General features: G+C 46.8%; 1 protein-coding gene across 2 annotated transcripts in view; it reads left to right on the top strand.

Annotated features, from left to right (window-relative positions):
- Positions 1–19,802, top strand: part of LOC147027467 (uncharacterized) — a 127,844-nt gene that overhangs the window by 5,199 nt on the left and 102,843 nt on the right. For both annotated transcript variants that reach the window (XM_085876908.1, XM_085876909.1), the window contains 4 exons: positions 409–515; positions 2,404–2,476; positions 13,999–14,053; positions 14,175–14,307. In XM_085876908.1, coding sequence (XP_085733034.1) covers positions 409–515; positions 2,404–2,476; positions 13,999–14,053; positions 14,175–14,307 — 368 coding nt within the window. The remainder of the gene's footprint in view (positions 1–408; positions 516–2,403; positions 2,477–13,998; positions 14,054–14,174; positions 14,308–19,802) is intronic.

Below are 19,802 nucleotides of genomic sequence, written 5' to 3'. Positions count from 1 at the left end.
AGTTATCTTTGTGTGCATGCAAAGTTTCAGCTTGCCAGGTTTCATGGTTTTGGATTTACGGAGGACGCACGCACGCACGCACACATACACACACACACACTGACATTTATTAGTATAGATTTAAGGGTTGTTGTTTTATGATAAATACCTTTTGAAAAATGAACGTTGGATCTTTGCCACTTGTCTTGTTTGTTTAAAGTGTCTGAGTTTGATGAACTTTTGACCCTCTTTGTATTTGAAGTGATTTTGATTAATTTTATCTGAATGTACTTGAGCATTAATCAGTGTTTAACTGAACATCAACCTTGTACTGATAACCTTGTTTTGCTTCTTTAACCTTTTGAATTCTCTCCTTTTATTTGTACTGTTGGCATTATTTTTGTTTGCTCCCATGTCTTACGAATGCAGAAACTATCAAAATGACTCAGTTGTATACATTGATGGAAAAGCTACGAGCGAAGCACAATCAGCCTAAGCCTTGGGCGGACATCATGAAAACCGTTCGGCAATCCTTGGTAAATATTCATACTTTTTCCGTCGTAATATGTTTGAATCCTTATTTTATGAGAGTGGCAAATTGTATCATTAAAATATGCTTAAGTTTAATGAGGACGCTCCCTAAAAAAATCCTTCAAATAAGATTCATCCCTTATCCTGGAGCAACCTACGTGGCCCGATTCTGATAAGAATGCTCCAGGCAGTTTAACCAACACTTGCAGAGTTTCAAAACACCTTTTCTTTAATTTAAAATACTACAAATTGGTCGGTAAAAACCGTGCCCTTTCCAGATACATGCACATGTCCCACCAGACCAAGCAAGAGTGTGCTTGCCCTCTGCAGCAGTGATGACGCAACACATGGGCCAAGTGGGTATTAATTCAACAGCTAAGTGGGATTCGAAGTCAGGATCCAAGGATCCCAAGTCTACCACCCCAACCATTGTCAACACCAGGCATATACTCTCCCCCCGCTGGTATAAGCAGCACGACCTCAGTTACAGATCACAGTGAGATATGGGTTTGCCGTCCTTCATCGTGTAGATTCACACTTTTCGAACCTGACCATCTGCACTGGTCAATATCTCTCATGCATCAATTGGCAGAACATCTCATCTCACGCATCAGCAGAACGATGTCACTGACACAAAGGTTGCGTTTTTTGACTTGCCTCCATGTATTGGGCTGCAGGATCACAAGATATTCTTTGCGCCATCATGACCAGAAGATATTCGCCAAATGCTGTACACGTCGCCACTGATAGCTGAAGATGTCTGTAGGACGATCAAAATTGCCTGGTGGTGCATGAAGGGGCGTTGTCTTTATGGTAAGTAGTGCCGCTGGTATCAAGATTTCTGGCACGTCTGGATCTGTAGACAACTGTACAAGTGGATGGACATTGATAATAGCGCATACCTCCACCAGGAACGTAGTGAGGAGCTCGTGGGTTCGAGAAACTTTTGTCTCCAAGAAAATCGTGTCTAGGGTTCCACGACAGACACCAATCATTCCTTCCCACACTCCACCCATGTGTGACACATGGAGAGGGGATGGGGTTTGAACTTTCACTCAACACAGGGGAGGATCTGTGACTGTCTGCGGTTATATCTCAACTTTTGGTGTTGGAAAACTTGTTAAAATCAATGAGATGTTAACAAAAGATAAGTACAAGCAGATACTGCAGCACCATGCATTTCCTAGTAGAAATTGTTTAATCATAAGAGGATTCGTTTTCCAATGAGATAATGATCCAAAACACACTTCCAATGGAGTAAAAACAATAGTGTGAGAACAAGGTTATAGCAGGTGTGCTCCAAGTGTTATAATGGTCACCCCAGAGTCTGGACATGAGTTCCATTGAGGACTTGTGGGATTACCTGGAAAAAGAGAAGAAAAAGAGGAGCTCCACACACCTTACAAAACTGTGAATGTACTCCAGGATATTTGGCACAATATTCTTGTAAGAGTGCTTCAGTCATATACAGGAAACACGGGTAAAATTGTGATGCCACTCAAGAAGGCAAAGGGCAGATACGCAAACGATTGAATGATAATATAAAATGACTCCGTTCTTGTTATTTACTTTAGCTGTTTGTTTCACACATTTATAAAGGCTATTAATTTACAATAATAGGCATATATGACTGTTATCACTGATAATTTGATGAATTTACCCTGAAGTATGAATATCATTGGAATAACCCAAACTTTTGCACAGTATTGATTACACTCACCCAGGTGACACAGATGTTCTCCTGCCCCTCTCTCCTGCAGTTAAATTGATTCTTCAAACTGAAAGACAGAATTAATGTGGTGCTCATATGCCATAGGCATGATGGGCCAGATGGCTTTCTGCAGCAATATTTCGAACACCCCTGTGTATCTTTTTATCTTTTGAACTTTGCAGGAGCGACGTGCAGGGGCAGACGGATCGCAGCGTCTCTCAAGGTGTCTCGAGACACTACAGAAGGCCCTCAAAGGTAACAAAGTTATTTGCAAAGCTATGATGAGTGAATCCTGTGCTTGACCACATAGACAAAGTTATAACACACACACACACACGCACACGCACACGCACACGCACACGCACACGCACACGCACACGCACACACACACACTGTCTTTTCTCTGGGGAAAACCATTATTCAAAGAAATATGCAGAGATGGTTTCACATGATCCTGTCTTGTGTTTATCCCTACCTTGTTATCTTGCCAAAACGAAGTTTTGCAAGATATGTTAAGGCCCAGTCACACCTTGACGTTTTAGCCAACGTATGCCGATTTTTGAAAAAAATTTCTAAAACACTGGCACACGTTGAATACGTTATGGGTAAGTTTTGATAACATTGAGAGCACGCTGAAAAACACTGCCATACGTCGTTGTACGCTGGCTTTAAACGTTGTACTTTTCGGTTGTCCTCAAATTTTTGCATGCTTGAAATTTCACGACGTATGCCGGCGTATGACTCACACGTTCCATTACACTGACCACAAGTTGTATGCACGGTCTGCGATCGTTGACAGACGTCAACACATGCTACTTGTAAGTTAATTATAAGTTGAGACACGCCGAGGTAATGTTTAGCGTACCCGAAACTTATTTCTAACCTATGATTAACGTGTTGTTGGCACGTTACGCGATCGTTGCCACACGTCGACAGACGTTACTTTTAAGTTACTCATAGGCTGAAAGACGTCGGTATAATGGATCGTCCTTACGTCAGCATCCACGGCCATGGCCAAGACACTTATTTGCAGCATTCTTCAAACTTTTCTTCGGCATGACGAGGATGTTCACACTTCGATGTCTAGCTTGGCTATGATTCCAATTGTCCATCGGCAGCGTCTATTTAAAATAGTCGAGTTTGAGCGTTTTAACACGTTCAGAAGAAACGCTTCAAATTTCCAAACCCCAGCGTCAAAAAAAAAAGGCGAGTGACAGCAATTTAAATCGTTCATTGTAAACAATGAAAATAGTTGAGTGGTACCGTTTAAAAGTCGTTGAGTGTAAAAAAAAAAATCCAATTGTTGAGCGCAGGCATCTACTTTCAATAGTGGAGTTTGAGCGATTTAGCATGTTCAATAGAAACGATGAAAATTTCCGAGCGCCAGCGTCAAAAAACAAAGGCGAGTGACAGCAATTTAAATCGTTCATTGTAAACAATGAAAATAGCTGAGTGGTACCGTTTAAAAGTCGTTGAGTGTAAAAAAAATCCAATTGTTGAGCGCAAGCGTCGACTTTCAATAGTGGAGATGCAGCCATTTAAATCGTTGAGTGGCAGCCTATGAATAGCAAACCCCACGTCACCGGCAAAGATAAACTGCCGCACGATATGGATAAGTTAGGCTATCGTTGGGCATAGTTTGTGAACGCCGGCTACACGATAATTATTCGTTGGTATACCGTATCTATAAGTTATCGAAGCGCTCTATGCACATTATTAGTTCATTGTGCATTTGTCCAACCCGTTATGAAGAGACCTAAATCGTAAAAACAAGCCATAGCTCATTGTTGAAAAAGCCCCATAAAAAAATTAGCCGCGAAGAACTTCGAACAATGGTGCAAAGATGTCTCCTACCCGTGGACACGCGGGCGAAAGGAGGATCCATCATAACCCACACCCTCCCCCTCACACTCACCTACTACTGCCAACATGAAGAAACTACTACTAATACTAATACTGATACTGATACTGTTACTGCTGACATGGACATCGACTCAAAAAGGACTCAAAAACACTGTTGGGTTCCCCTTTTATGAACACCATTTTTATATACCAATTCCCAAAACCGCTGGGAACACGTCTTTATATGGCAGTTGTAAGTTACAAACACGTTCATTTATTTTTTTTGTCGACCGGAAGACGTCATTGGAATACGTCTACATACGTCAATGTGTGTTGGGACTACGTAAATAATTGGTTCAAAGCACGTCAAACATAAGTTAGAAATAAGTTTCGCGTAAAAAAGACATTACCGCGACGTGTTTCGACTTATGAGTAGCTTATAAGTAGCGTTTGTGGACGTGTGTAAGCGTCCGCATATCGTGTGTACAACTTATCCCCATCGCATGCGGAACGTGTGTCATACGCCAAGTACGTCGTAAAATTTTGAACTTGTTTAAAATTTCTTGACATACTCTACTTACTATGACGTATGATAGCGTACTTTAGCGTTCTACTCACGTATACCAAACTTACTCATACCGTATTTGACGTGCCCCAACGTTTTAGACACATTTTTCTTAGGTCGGCATACGCTGGCAAGATCGCCAAGGTGTGACCGCGATGTTGTCACTTCCATTTCTACGGCAGTTATGATTCGAATCGTTGTGCATCAGCCTTTTAATAGGCTACGTCACGACATCGTCGGCGATGCGTGCAACGCGCTATGCCTAAGTTAGACTATCGTTGGGCATCGGTTTTGTAGGCCGACAACAGGTTCAGCATTCGTTGGTATAAGTTATCTATAACACAACGAAACGTTCTGTGTCCGTTACCAATGCGTTATACATAAGACCAAGTCGCTATGAATACGTCCGAATCTTTAAAAAAAAACATCAAAAGTTCAACATCAGCCAGCGTTTTACATAAATTTTAATACGTTGCCACCGCTGGCTAAAACGTCAAGGTGTGACTGGGCCTTTAGTCAGCTTGTATGTTTTGTTTTTTTTGTTTGTTTTTTTGTTTGTCTGTAATCACGTATAAAAAATTCTGCAGAGCACAGTTATCATCGGAAATTTTTGTAACTTCGCATATCAGAGGACTAGAGAGGTCCCTTTAAGTGCACAAAATTTTGAAGGTCAAGGTCAAAGTTCAAGGCCACTTTGGCGCAAATCAGGGGAGTCGATGAAACCCTTATTTTTTGAGTAATTTTGATCGGATCGTCTTCAAACTTCATGGGAATATAGTTCATGGTCTGGCGCTCAGCTGATTAATTTTTGGTGGCGATAGGCCTTGACTTTCATGGTTAGCACCTCAGGTCAAACATATTTGACCCCAAGGTCAAATTTTCAAGTTTTAGGAACCATATCGTGTAGTACCTCAAATTGAACACCTCAATGAGTACTTTCTAGATATGTCAAACTTGAGACATTATGACGTCATTTGGTGACGTTATGAGGCAAAAGCATATTTTTCATGGTTACTCTGTAGAACGATTCTCATCGGAATCTCTCGTAGGCAGATATTCCTCAAGGAGTCGCTCCTGGTGGATAGCAGCTCTGTTCACCTCGGTGTGACCTTAAAGAAATCACACGTGGTCACCTTTTGGCAAGATACGGGTCACCCGCAGGGTGACATTGGTTTATTTATATATTTGTGGGATAACATCCCAACATCCTTTTGCATTTTTAAGTGTTTTTATTACTTGTTTCTTTCTGTGTGTGTGTGTGTGTGTGTGTGTGTGTGTGTGTGTGTGTGTGTGTGTGTGTGTGTGTGTGTGTGTGTGTGTGTGTGTGTGTGTGTGTGTGTGTGTGTGTGTGTGTGATATATACTGTATATATATGGATGGATACAAACAAACACGACATAATAGTGACCGAAGCTTTTTGTGCTGCACTCTTCAGGGTAAAAATCGCAGCAAGTGAAGGAGGAAGTGAAAGTGCGTGCTTTATACGCAGGTCTCAATATGGTAGACGCTGATTGGTTCAACCGTAATGACGTCACGGTTAATCCGAACGCCCATTGGTCCGCTCATCATCTTCACCTCGAGCTCCCATTGGCTGGAGCAGAGTTCGTCGATGATTGATGTTTGCAACCACATGCTGGAGAGAAGGGGGATGGGTTTCCCCTTAGGTCCATTCACCATTTGTTACCGTACATCCCTTGAGCTTTCCATGCTGAAAGAGCCACAAAGATCGTACAAATTCCTTTTTACGACATAGTACTGGATCGGTGGAAAGGATGAAGGTTGCTTCCAACATACGTAAATGAAACGAGCTCCGACCTCTGCTCGATATCCTGAACAAATCTGCGTTGTACTGGTCTGCACAGATAGGGTTGGCAACTAGGTGCTGTGCAATGGCAGATGAAGCAGGTACAGTGGCCGGTGGTTGCTGGATATGTCCAGTCTATATCAGGATGCCCTGGAAAGGGCAATTATCACGAAGGTTTGAAGTACAAATCAAACATATTGTGTCTAACCCGTTTCTGGCTGTGCAACCCCCGAGTAATCTTTACCTCTCGCCGTTTGCTGACGTCAGTCAACAAGGATGTGCTATCCACCTCACAAACCAGAAATATTATTTATGAGTTTAAGTGCCGATGTGAAGCTCGGTACGTGGGCCGCACAACACGAAGATTGGCTGATCGGATCAAACAACACATCCCCTTGGCGATTCGAAGAAAGATTGTGAGGGTTAGAACACAACCAGTGTGAGCATGTAGAAATATCCAGCAACCACCGGCCACTGTACCTGCTTCATCTGTACCTTTGTGCTTGATAGCACGACGCGCCACCAATACGTTTCAGGGAGGGGGGAGGGGATGCTCCGTGGTGAGGTACCCGGCAGCTGGTGCGTCGTCTCTGGCTTCAACAGCGCGTGTGGAGACCGTGTTCGTGAAGGAGGGACTTAAGTGGAGAAGGGGCAGAGTCCAGAGTGCGTGGATGGAGTGGTAGGCAGGACCAGGTAGGTGGGTGGGGTCAACATCGTGGGGGCGGAGGCAAGGAGGCGGAGTCCAGGCAGCAGGAGGCGGGTCGCGGCGATGTCGACGAGGGTGAGGCGAGAGCGAGGCCAGAGCGAGAGAGAGGCGGAGTCCAGGAGGCGGGTCGCGGCAATGTTGATGAGGGCAAGTGCGAGGCGAGAGCGGGAGAGAGGCGGAGAAAGAGAGAAAGGCGGAGGGACCGCTCCGACCTTTATAGGACTTGCAGCGCGGTGGGAGGGGCCACCCCGAAGCGAAACGTCATCACCTGAATCGGGCACTCTGATTGGTCCTGACCCCTCACATGGCCCGCTTACTTTAGCCGGAAACCGCCTCACTTCGTTTCCAACAAGGTCATCTCAGACAGAGGCATTATTCTGCTCCGACCCCACGACATGACACGAATCACCCACACCGAAATTGGCACGTGAATTGTCCTGCAAAAAACCCCGGGCCTTGCCCTGGCGACTGGCTGAGGGTCCCGCATGCCCGCCCGGGTGTCTGGCCAGCGCCGATCAACAAGCCCGCTCCGCGTGCGCCAACGTGGCCCACACTGCACGACACTCCCCAGCCCGATCGCAGCTTCGCTGGCCGCAGAGACGAGAAGATGTTCACCATCCGTGGGGAATCCGCTGCTGCCAGCGAGGGACGAAGGTACATCGTTATGGATAAATCCATGCATTTTTCGCGAGCGGCGTACGTGTCTGCCTTCGAGCACATTCTATACAGTTCGTGGGGTTCGGCCATGGCCCACGTGGTCAGTGCTCGCGTGTGCGCGGGGCGAACACCAATATGTATCAGATATTTGGTTGAAAAGGAACGCGCCGCTTTTATTTTTGCACACTCATATCCCGCCCAATGTGGTGTGGAGTCGCCTTTATCGGCCTCCGTACACGTTTCGTGCAGCTTGGGAGTCGTGCTGGCTGTTTCCCGTGTTGTGAAAAACACCATTCGTGCAGCCTTTTAAGAAGTATTCATTTGTCTGCCTTTTTAATGCAACCGACAATCTTCCCCAGATCATCGGAAGCTCGAGTCGATAATCCCGCACTGCTAAGTGCACTGTATGACTCGCTGCACACATTGGGTTTAGGGCTCGCTTGGGAATGAGTGCTCTGCGCCGTTAATGCCCGCGCGTCATCGTTTCCTCGCAGTATCGCCGCACGCGCTGGTCTCCATGAGGGCCCACCTCACAGCGAAGGTGCACGTTTCTCAGATTTACCTCAGGAATAATCAGATGAAAAGAAGAGTTAGGACGAAATGAAGAAAAAAATGATCTAAGCAAACCTAGCTATGAGATCATCGCAACGCACGACCCTGTTATCCCGCAAGACAAAAGGAAAGGGACTATCTACACGTATATTAATGGAATAACTGTCTTGGGACCACTATCTGTTGTATGCATGCGGTTCCGAGAACCGCAACAATATAATGCTCACGCATGACAAGATGATCCCATCAAGTGTGGACATTGCAAGCAAAGCATTGCATCTGGACATAGTACTCAAACACAAAAAGGAAAAGTCAGCATTGCTAATTGAGGTTTCAGTTCCTAATGGCTTTGCACTAACTGCTACAGAAATCAGAAAAATGACCAAATACCAGGATCTGAAAAATGAGGTCAAAAGACTTGGAAATTAAAGAAAGCTGAAATTGTACCAGATAGTTGGTGCTCCAGGCATGATAAAGAAAACCCTTACTGAGTATATAAAAAATTATTCTGGGGAATATCACTACAAACGAGCTTCAAGTGGAGGCTGTCAGAGGTTCAGTGAAGATTTTGAAAAGAGCCTTTGAAATGAGGCTATGAGAACAGTTTCACAGTTTGGTTCATGAATTATGATCCTTTACTGAAAAGGATGTGAAGATTTTGAGTTCTCGGAGAACTTCCTCCCACCTCATGAAATCCAAATGGAGATAACCAAGCTGCTTGAATTATTAAAAGTAAAGAATGACCATGGAAAAAATATATTTTATAATGACGTGGGCTTTAGCCCTGTTTGAGAGAACGCCAATCCACTCCCCACTTCAAGCCTTAAAACCTTCCCACCTGTCACAGTCGCCTGTACAACTCACAATCCCACGAGATATGCGGAAAATGGAAAATATACAATGTAATCACGAGCAGGTCATGGTCACCTGTTCAGCCCAGAATCTCATGAGGTTGGCGGAAAGAATAAGTGCCCATTGGCAGTTCATGGCCCCTCATTGTGGCTTGTGTAACTCACAATCCCGAGAGATATGCAGAAAAGATATGTGACAATAAATGACCCAAAACCAATGATCTTACTTCCTGATGCATATATACACACACACACCGTTAAAAGTGAAAAAAATGACCTCAGACAAAGGCTTCTTCAAAGAACATTCATTTACGCTATCTGAGACAATGCCAGTTCCACCCCCCCCCCTCCGCACTTCAAGCCTTCAAAGCCCATTTCAACCCATCACGGTCACCTGTCCAATTCACAATCCAGCGATGTATGCAGAAAAGATATGACCATGAGTAGACCAAGGCCCTTTATGGTCACCTCTCCAACTCACAATGTCGCAAGTTATGCGGAGAAGATACGTGTCCATGAGCAGGTCATGGCCTGTTACCGTTGCCTGTCCAACCCATAATCCAACAAGATATGCGGAAAAGATGAGTGACCATGAGCAAATCATGGCCCTTTGCAGTTACCAATCAAACCCACAATCCCGCAATAAAATGACAATAAACGACTCAAAACCAATTATCTTCTTCCTTTTTTTTTGTACTTTCAACAATCGAATGCACAGTCAATGCAGCGATTTCATGTATATACGTCCAATTTGAGTTGTTTTTTTTCAACATGCTAATGTTTTTTTTTTATTGATGTCTGACTGCACCGCTAGAGTTACTCTGTCGCTGCGTCTTGATAAGAGGTATACTTGTGAAGCAGTCACGGGTCTCTTCACACTCATCATGTTACGCACGACGTGGGGTTTAACAGCTAATCTTCACAGCTCAGTTTATAAAGAAATATGTATTGCAAATTGTGTGCATACTGCTTTACAAAATGGCCGCTCGCATTCGTACACCGATTGTCTTTCCCCAAGACACCCGTGGTGTTATGTATCAAGCAGGGAAAGCAATTTGAATGCACCATCAATCTTTTATTGTACTCCACACACAGAAACCTCAGAACCATTCATGAGCCCAGCCTCCTCGTCGTGCCACTATGTTTCCACCTCGCGGTGACCGCACTTCCAGTTGATCTCATACATGAATACATGACATCTCCCCCCTCCCATTAAGTGTGAAAATGCAATATAGATGAACACAAGAGTAATGAAGACACGAGTAAATAATACAAAGATCATGAATATATGAGTATTGGCTACGAATCAAAGTGGATAGGTGCCTTTAGAACTCGAGATGATCGTCGGGGTACAAAGCCTACAGACGGCCCCGTTGGTGGCGCTGCGACAGCGTTATTGGGGTCAGCCTCAGGAAGTGGTGCAGTACCATCTGCAGCACCAACGTCGCTCTTCACAGGTTCAGGAAGTGGCGAGACATCATTTGTGAAGATGACAGGATCACAAGACCGATACCCGACATGATCAAGGTGTCTCCGGACGACTCGGTTGTCCTCGAGTTTGATCTTGTAGGACAATGGTTCACAAACACCGGGTCCCTGATGTTTATAGAGCGCTGCACTGCATGTTTGTCATGATGAAGCCTCTGTTTCCATTGATTTTGACACACAACCAATGCCACGTCTGGTCTTCGACAATCCAGTCGTGTACGCAAACGTCGTTTCATCAGCAGCTCATCTGTTGTCACCCCCTTTGTAGTGTGGGGAGTGATGCAGTGAGCGAAAAGCAAACGTGATAGTCTGGTCTCAAGGCTTCCACCGTGTATCTTATTTTGACCAGACTTGATGAAACTCACGGAGCGTTCGGAGAGTCCATTTGAAGCTTGATGGTGTGGGCTCACAAACTTGTGAATTGTCCCGTTCAGGCGGGTGAATTCAGTGAATTCAGAGCTTGAGAAAGAGGTTCCATTGTCAGTGACTATCAAGCGTGGCAAACCATGAGTGGCAATGCACTGGTGCAGCCTCTCCATAGCAGCATGTGAGGTTGCTGTTTGTGTTGCATAGGCATCGATCCATTTAGTGTGAACATCCGTAACAATTAGGATCATACGGCCTTCAATGGGTCCAGCATAGTCAAGATGAATCCTCTGCCATGGTTCAGTGGGCCATTCCCAGGGGTGCAATGGAGCCTTTGCAGGGGCGTTTTCATGCGCTCACCAGAATCCAATCCTCATCACCATGTAATGTATCAAGCAGGGAGCACAGTTTGAATGCACCATCAATCTTTTATTGTGCTCCACACACAGAAACCTCTGAACCATCCATGAGCCTAGCCTCCTCGTGCCACCATGTTCCTGCCTCGCGATGACCGCACTTCTGGTTGATCTCATACATAAATACATGACACGTAGTGTGCTGCGGAGGGATACTGCACATATGCAGTGGAGTGAAAACGGTCTCTGTTACTCTGTTACTCAGTCATTTGTGCAGGCGGTTTCAATGTTTTTCTTCCGATAGCATTTTTGCAAAAATGGAATATTTTGAATTGAAAATCTAAAAAAGTCAATAAAGACGTCGGACAAATTTCTAATGACATAGGTTTCATGTCTGCTTGAGAGAATGCCACATAGTTATTTGGGTGGTGCATAAGTTAACAAACTGCTGTTTTGATTGCTGAGGCCGATCTTCACAAAGCGCGTGACACATATTGGATCAAAATCCCGTTAACTATCGCTTTGGTTTTACAATGAAGGGAAAATGTACAGGGAGTGCATGGCGATTGCGAATATGACATCTCCGAGATGTCTTTGCCTTCGCAGAGCAGTGAGCACTTACATGGTGGCTGTCAGAGTTTTCATCTGGATGACGTCGTGGGTGGGTGGAATCAGGCCAGCTCTTCAAGCAATCGCTGGGAAGGATTGTTACAGCAGCAACACACACACACGCACACACACACACACACACACACACACACACACACACACACACACACACACACACACACACGCACGCACGCACGCACGCACGCACGCACGCACACACACACACACACACACACACACACACACACACACGCATTATATATATATATATATATATATATATATATATATATATATATATATATATGAACGAGAATAAGATTTTCCGGTTTTGAACAATATTGATTTATTTGTTTATTTTTAAACTTTTTCTTGCTTTTGCCATGGACGGGGTTAATGAAAAGTAAGTGCTGCGTAGACAATCAGCTGAACAGACTAGGTGGGCTCTCATATGTGGCCAAAGCAACTTTTTAGAGAAGATACTCCAACTTCAGTTTTGTATATATCAGGTGGGATTGACTTTTTTTTTCCATGCCATCCCGACGTAGAGAGTGCTAGCGCACTCTCTGATGGAAGTTCAGGTGTACCAAGGAAAGACATTGCCTGACAGAGGATGCCCAGTGAGTGACCGGCTTTGGAGGCAACCTTAGATATGTGGTTTGCCCAAGAAAATTCATGGCTGCTCGTGAGGCCCAAATGTTTGAGTGACTGAACTTCTTCAAGAGGATTGTTAAGGAAATAGATGGTTGGGTTCACCAGACAGTCTTTTCTGCGAGACAAAGAGAGAGTGTGGGATTTGTCAGAATTGAAAGTCACATTCTGAATGTTGCACCAGCTCATGATGGTCTCATCAAGGTCTGCAGAGAGAGAAGAAGTTGCTGCCTCCCTATCTGAAGGACGAGCGATGTCATGGCAGAGGTTGGAGTCATCAGCACATATATGAAGAGGATTTTCTGGAGAGTCTGAAAGATCGTTGATGAAAAATAAGAACAGGACTGGGCCCAAAACACTGCCTTGGGGCACTCTCACCATAACAGGGAGGGGAGATATAGTATCGCTTTGAGAGCCACACATTCGCTACAAGAATGGCGTTGTTAAGCCAGTAATGTGTCTGTGTATATTCTCTCTCTTGTATTAGAAAGTATGGAGGATTCGATTTGAGTTTTACACTCTTATCCCTGTTTCCTTCATATGCAGCACATGTCTGCAAATAGTATCATTTGCTGGGAGTGTGCTTGTGCCGCTGATGCAGTGCCTCCTGTAGATTTGTGCAAGAATTCGTATTTTGTTCAGAGTGCCAGAAATAACTTGCCGAATCTTCATGAAGCTCACCATGAGACCTTTAACTTCCGACAAGCTAATGCCATTGGACTGGATGCCCTGTTTTAACGTCTGTCCAAGTGACGGCGGACGCATCGATGCTTCTCCCTGCAAAACACCAGGGGGGAGTGACAGTTCGCTCGGGATACAAGCACAGACGAGACAGAATGTGTCAGGCTGGCAGAAAGGCCGGGAGGTATGTATATTGGCCTCGGAGCTGAGTGCTCTTATCAAACATCTTTCCTTCAGGGAATTAGGTATTGTACTCTTTCCCTGTGAAAACTAATAATTTAATAAAAAATTAACAGGCCTTTCTTGCATACCCATTTTCATAACCAAACATTGCTTTACTGCTATTTGTGCTGTTACTAAATAATAAATGACAGCAAGTGCTAATGCCAATTTCACATGCGATACATGTCAGATATCCTTCAGAATAAGACAAGATGTTTTGAGACATTAATGCTTCACAACTCGCCGCAGATGAAATAAACTCATCAACGAGCTCAGTTGTGCGTGCGTGCGTGCATCCGTGCGTGCACACGCGGTGTTTTTTCTAATCTTTTAAAAACGATTTGTATGTGTTTTTTTATGAGTTGTGAATGCACATGATGTGCATAGACAGACAAGACCCCATTGTTTTCCCGTCTGTTTTCCACAGTCACATCTCCTAGTGCTATGGTCAGTCAGCTGGAAACCATCGCCCAAGAGCATGGGTAAGTTTGGCCAGGCCAACCAATGACAACTCAAATTATTTTTCGAGCATCTGATGTATATTGAAGTTGTACTTTCAGACTGTAGTCATATTTGGAAATCCATTTGCTTGTGTTTTTACAGCCTGAGTTCGCACTACAATTCTACAAACTACGAGTGTTACATTACTTCAGACATGTTCTACATGATGATTCAAGCTGATTGTGCAGGAACTATCTGTGACATCAAAGTGGCACACCATGGAGAAAACCCAGTGGTAACTCATCTATGGAGAAAATTGTGCATTGTGTAATTTTAGGTTGTATTGAGAAGGGGATCAATTATAAATCAAAAGAGGTGGTTTGTTTGTTTGTTTGTTTATTTATTTTAACATACAATGTCGAAGCTCGTATAAGAGCTAACGCATAGAATGTACAACAAGGGTAACAGGAAACGAGAGGAGTGGGAGAGGGAAGCACAAAACAGTGTGGAACAGAGACATTAGGAGATCTGTGGAAGGGAGAGAGATGGGATGGGATACACAGGGTAAGCAAGATGGACACTTCAGGGACTTACATGTCCATACACTACAGGGACTTTCAGGAAGGAAAACGACATTTGAAGGAGGTAGGTTTGGGGTGGATTAACGGAGGTAGAAAAGATCGTGGTTTTGGATGGGGGAAGATGTGAGATGGTGGTGAACAGCTGTTTTGAAGACTTGGAGGAAAGAGTGGGATTGAAGAGAGTGGGAGTTTGTTCCAAAGGTGGGGAAAATGAGGAATGAAAGAGTGAAGAAGAGTAGCGATTCGTGCAGAAATATGGGGTGTACAGTTCGCAGATATAGCTGATGGGGCAAGGCTGCAGAGGAGACGGTAGAAAACAGAAAGACCACCGACCTGCCTGCACTGAGAGAGTGAGAGAGCCAAAGGCTCAGCCTCATCGCAGGAGATACCAACAATCCTAAAAGCCTTGGTTTCCACATCGTGAAGCTGAGAAAGGTGATAAGCGGGCGCACCAGCGCAGAGTGCAGAGCACTATTCCATCAGACTGTGGACGAAAGCTTTGTATTTGGTCAGGAGCTCAGATGTGCCAAGGAAAGACGATGCACGATGGAGAATGCCCAGTCGGTGACTGGCTTTGGAGGCCAACTTGGAAATGTGGCTTTCCCAGAAGAGATAATGGCAAATAGTGAGACCTGGAAGTTTGAATGAATGCACTTCTACAAGGGGATTGTTGAGAAAGTAGTTGGTGGGGAGGGGGGGGGTCCAGACGGTCCTTTTGTAGAGACATTGTGAGAATGCGAGATTTGTCAGGATTGAAAGACATGTTCCACATGTTGGACCAGATTGTGATTTTATCCAGATCTGCAAGGAGTGAAGAGGCTGCTGCTTTTCGATCTGAGGGATGACAGATGCTACGGCAGAGAGTGGAGTCATCAGCATAGAGATAAAGTCGATTTTCCAGAGAGTCGGAGAGATGCTTGATGAAAACCAGAAAAATAACCGGGCCTAGAACACTGCCTTGAAGAACTCCAGAATGGAAAGAAAGAGGGGATGCGAGAACTCCATTAAGGGCCACACGTTGGCTGCGACAGGAGAGGAAGTATGCGAGTCATGAGTGGAGATGGCTTTGGATACCATAGGAAGAGAGTTTGGTGAGCAGGGCAAGGTGCCAGACCACATCGAAAGCACATGATATGTCGAGAGAGATGGCTCTGATCTCATGTCAGTATTGAGGACCTCCATCTATTGTTGGGAAAGCAGGAGCAGCATATCCAGGGTAGAGTGACCTGGTCTGAAACCAAATTGATGATCGGAAATCAAGCCATTTAATTGGAGAAGAGGAGGATTTAATGTCTGAAGCGATGATGGATTCCATAACCTTGCTGGTGATTGGGAGAAGGCTGATTGGTCTGTCGTTGCAGGGATCTGTTTTTGCACCTTTTTTATGCAGGGCAGTGATGTTTGCTGATTTCCAAGCAGAAGGCAGATGACCTTGAGCAAATGAGAGGGTGAATAGAACAGAGAGAATGTAAGCAAAAGCAGCAGAGCAGGTTTTTAGGACACTTGGGCTGATGCTGTCTGGACCGGTTGCAGAATCTGAGTCGAGGTTTGACAGCAAAATCTCCACCTTGTCAAGAGAAAAGGACACAGAGTCCGAGAACAGCTGGGTGCGACTGGGTCAGGTGGGTACAGAAAGCGATGGGTTTGGGACACAGATTTAGAAGCAAACACCGAGTTTAGGCATTCAGCCTTTTCACATGCAGTCAGTTGTGTGGTCATTTGAGGTAAGGGAGGGGATGGAGGGGGAACATATAAGAGAAACAGACTTAACTAGATGCCACCAGGATTTGGAGGAGGAAGACAGGTTTGAGAGTTCAGACCCTTTGATTGGAAAGATGTTGTTTCCTGGCTCTCCTGAGGGTAGACACCCACTTGTTCCGAGCTTTGTGGAAAGAACTGAAATTGCCTTCAGTTGGATTTTCCTTCAATGAGGTGAAGGCAAGTTGTTTTTGGACAACTGCCTCACTTCAAGCTTCAGTGTATCATGGCGTGGGAGGAAGGGTAGGACAACTGAAGACGAGATGGGATAAATCTGTGCATGAGAGAGAGAGAGCAAATATCTTTGAAAGAATCCCCAGGATGAGTTGATGTCAGAGGGAGTAGAAATGGGAGACCAGTCTAGAAGTTCGATGGCTGCTAGAAGTCCCTGCCAGTCGGCCTGAGTGAAATGCTCATAACATCAAGAGAGATGTCCACTTTGAAAAGCATGTGGTGTTTTAGGTCCACACTGTTAAGGAAGATGGAGGGGATGAGGCTTAGGGTGCAGGGGAAGGGTGAGTGTAGGACGAGGGAAGAGGGGTGAAGTGGGGAGAGTTGTTGACAGAGTGTGGGGGGTTGCAGAAGAGCTGGGGGAGAGGGCTGGATGAGGAGGAGAAAAGGCTCATTGGTGATGGGATGAGGCACAGTCGGCACAGACCCCTGAGAGAACCAACCGTCGTTCAGAAAACTGGAACCGGAAGTGATTATACAGGAATTTAGTGAGGCCACATCTAGTATATTGTGTGCAGTTTTGGTCTCCACAACTTTGGAAGGACAGAGATGCCACAGAGAGGGTTCAGCACAGGGCTACTATATTGATTGTGCCGAGCTAGACTCAGTTATGAGGAGCGGCTAAAGGAGACATGTCTTTTATATGCTAGAAGGGAGGCGGTTACGAGGTGATATGATAGAGATGTTTAAGGTAATGAAGGGTACAGATAAAATAAGTGCAGATGAATTATTATTCAACAGAGTAGACAGTGATAGGATCAGGGGCCATAGCCTGAGAGTAAAGAAAAATAGAGTTAAGATGGTAGCAAGGCAGGGGTCTCTTATTCAAAGAGTAGTTAATGCATGGAATGGTCTCCCTGAAAAGGTAGTGGCAGCAGAAACAGTAGAGAACTTTAAATTGGAATTCGATAGGTACCTGGAAGTTATGGAGATCGAGGGATATCAGGATGTAAGCACGACTTTTCGGTAGCTTGAGCATTGATGAGTGATTGTGTGCATGTGTACAGAGTGTTGTTGGTGGGGGTCTCATCAAGGGATGTTGTGTGGTTGATGTGTGTTTTTTTACCCAAGCCCATGCCCCCTCCGTGAGAAAGAAAGAAAGAAAGAAAGAAAAAAAAAGACTGCAAAAAACATTTCATAAAAATTAATTTAAAAAAACATTTTGCATTTTTCTTATTTTGATCTCGTGTTGATAAATTGGTGTGGTGTTGATGCTTCCACCTGTGTTTAATTCCCCTATGGATTTGTGATCTAATTGCTTATCATTCTTTCTATTTCTGCTTTGGATTCATTCATTCTTTTCCTTCAACTCGTCTCCCAGTTTAACACCAGTGATATCTAAAATAGTGCATTTGCGTTCAGGCCACATTGGATTATTGGGAACCAATGAGGTTTTTGGCAAGTACCCATTCCGGTTATAAAAAATCTCAAGCAATTAACTGATACCCTTGTGATGTTGTAATCAAAGAAATTGACCTAGGGAAAGATGTTTTTAAAAATTGTTCAAATATGCAGCCATTTCCCTCAGATCACAATCCTTTTTCAAGGCTATTTGAGATTGCCAATGACAATTTCACATCATGTCTAAATCCTCATAATAATCAAATTAAACAATCCTTTTTGTCAAGCAAGAGGCAGGATCTGCATTTTGTAAATAAAAACAAAATGGCTCAATGTGGTGAGGGTGCAACGAGTGGAGCGAGTGCAGGCGGTGGCAAGGGTAGAGCAAGTGGAGCGAGTGCAGTCGGTGGGGAGGGTGGAGTGAGTGCAGTCGGTGGCGAGGGTGGAGTGAATGCAGTCAGTGGTGAGGTTGGAGTGAGCAGGGATGAGGGTGTGGCGACCGCTGGCGGTGGCAAGGGTGTGGCGACCGCTGGCGGTGGCAAGGGTGTGGAAAGCGCAGGCGGTGGTGAGGGTGCGGTGAGCGCAGGCGGTGGTGAGGGTGCGGTGAGCGCAGGCGGTGGTGAGGGTGCAGGAAGTGCAGGTGGTGGAGAGGGTGCAGTGAGCGCAGGCCAGGGTGCGGGGAGCGCAGGCGGTGGCGAGGGTGCGGGGAGCGCAGGCGGTGGCGAGGGTGCGGGGAGCGCAGGCGGTGGTGCGGGGAGCGCAGGCGGTGGTGCGGGGAGCGCAGGCGGTGGCGAGGGTGCGGGGAGCGCAGGCGGTGGCGAGGGTGCGGGGAGCGCAGGCGGTGGCGAGGGTGCGGGGAGCGCAGGCGGTGGCGAGGGTGCGGGGAGCGCAGGCGGTGGCGAGGGTGCGGGGAGCGCAGGCGGTGGCGAGGGTGCGGGAGCGCAGGCGGTGGCGAGGGTACGGGGAGAGCAGGCGGTGGCGAGGGTACGGGGAGAGCAGGCGGTGGCGAGGGTGCGGGAGAGCAGGCGGTGGCGAGGGTGCTGGGAGAGCAGGCGGTGGCGAGGGTGCGGGAGAGCAGGAGGTGGCGAGGGTGCGGGGAGAGCAGGAGGTGGCGAGGGTGCGGGAGAGCAGGAGGTGGCGAGGGTGCGGGGAGAGCAGGAGGGGGCGAGGGTGCGGGGAGAGCAGGAGGTGGCGAGGGTGCGGGGAGAGCAGGCGGTGGCGAGGGTGCGGGGAGAGCAGGCGGTGGCGAGGGTGCGGGGAGAGCAAGAGGTGGCGAGGGTGCGGGGAGAGCAAGAGGTGGCGAGGTTGCGGGGAGAGCAGGAGGTGGTGAGGGTGTGGGGAGCGCAGGTGGTGGCAAGGGTGTGGGGAGCAGTGGCGAGGGTGTGGGGAGCGGAGGTGGTGGCAAGGGAGTGGGGGGCAGAGGCGAGGGCGCGGGGAGCCGTGGCGAGGGTGTGGGGAGCGCAGGCGGGGGTGCGGGCGCGGGCGGGGAGGCGGTGGCGAAGGTGCGGGAGCGCAGGCGGTGGCGAGGGTGCGGGAGCGCAGGCGGTGGCGAAGGTGCGGGGAGTGCAGGCGGTGGCGAAGGTGCGGGGAGCGCAGGCGGTGGCGAAGGTGCGGGGCGCGCAGGCGGTGGCGAGGGTGCGGGGAGCGCCGGCGGTGACGAGGGCGCGGGGAGAGCAGGAGGTGGCGAGGGTGCGGGGAGAGCAGGAGGTGGCGAGTGTGCGGGGAGAGCAGGAGGTGGCGAGGGTGCGGGGAGAGCAAGAGGTGGCGAGGTTGCGGGGAGAGCAGGAGGTGGCGAGGTTGCGGGGAGAGCAGGAGGTGGTGAGGGTGTGGGGAGAGCAGGAGGTGGTGAGGGTGTGGGGAGCGCAGGTGGTGGCAAGGG

Source organism: Eptatretus burgeri, chromosome 4, assembly GCF_056783735.1.
Source record: "Eptatretus burgeri isolate ZD-2024b chromosome 4, Ebu_testis_v1, whole genome shotgun sequence".
NCBI classification, from domain to species: domain Eukaryota; kingdom Metazoa; phylum Chordata; class Myxini; order Myxiniformes; family Myxinidae; genus Eptatretus; species Eptatretus burgeri.
The sequence above is the reverse complement of the archived record's forward strand: the minus strand, read 5'-3'. Positions and strand labels throughout refer to the sequence as shown.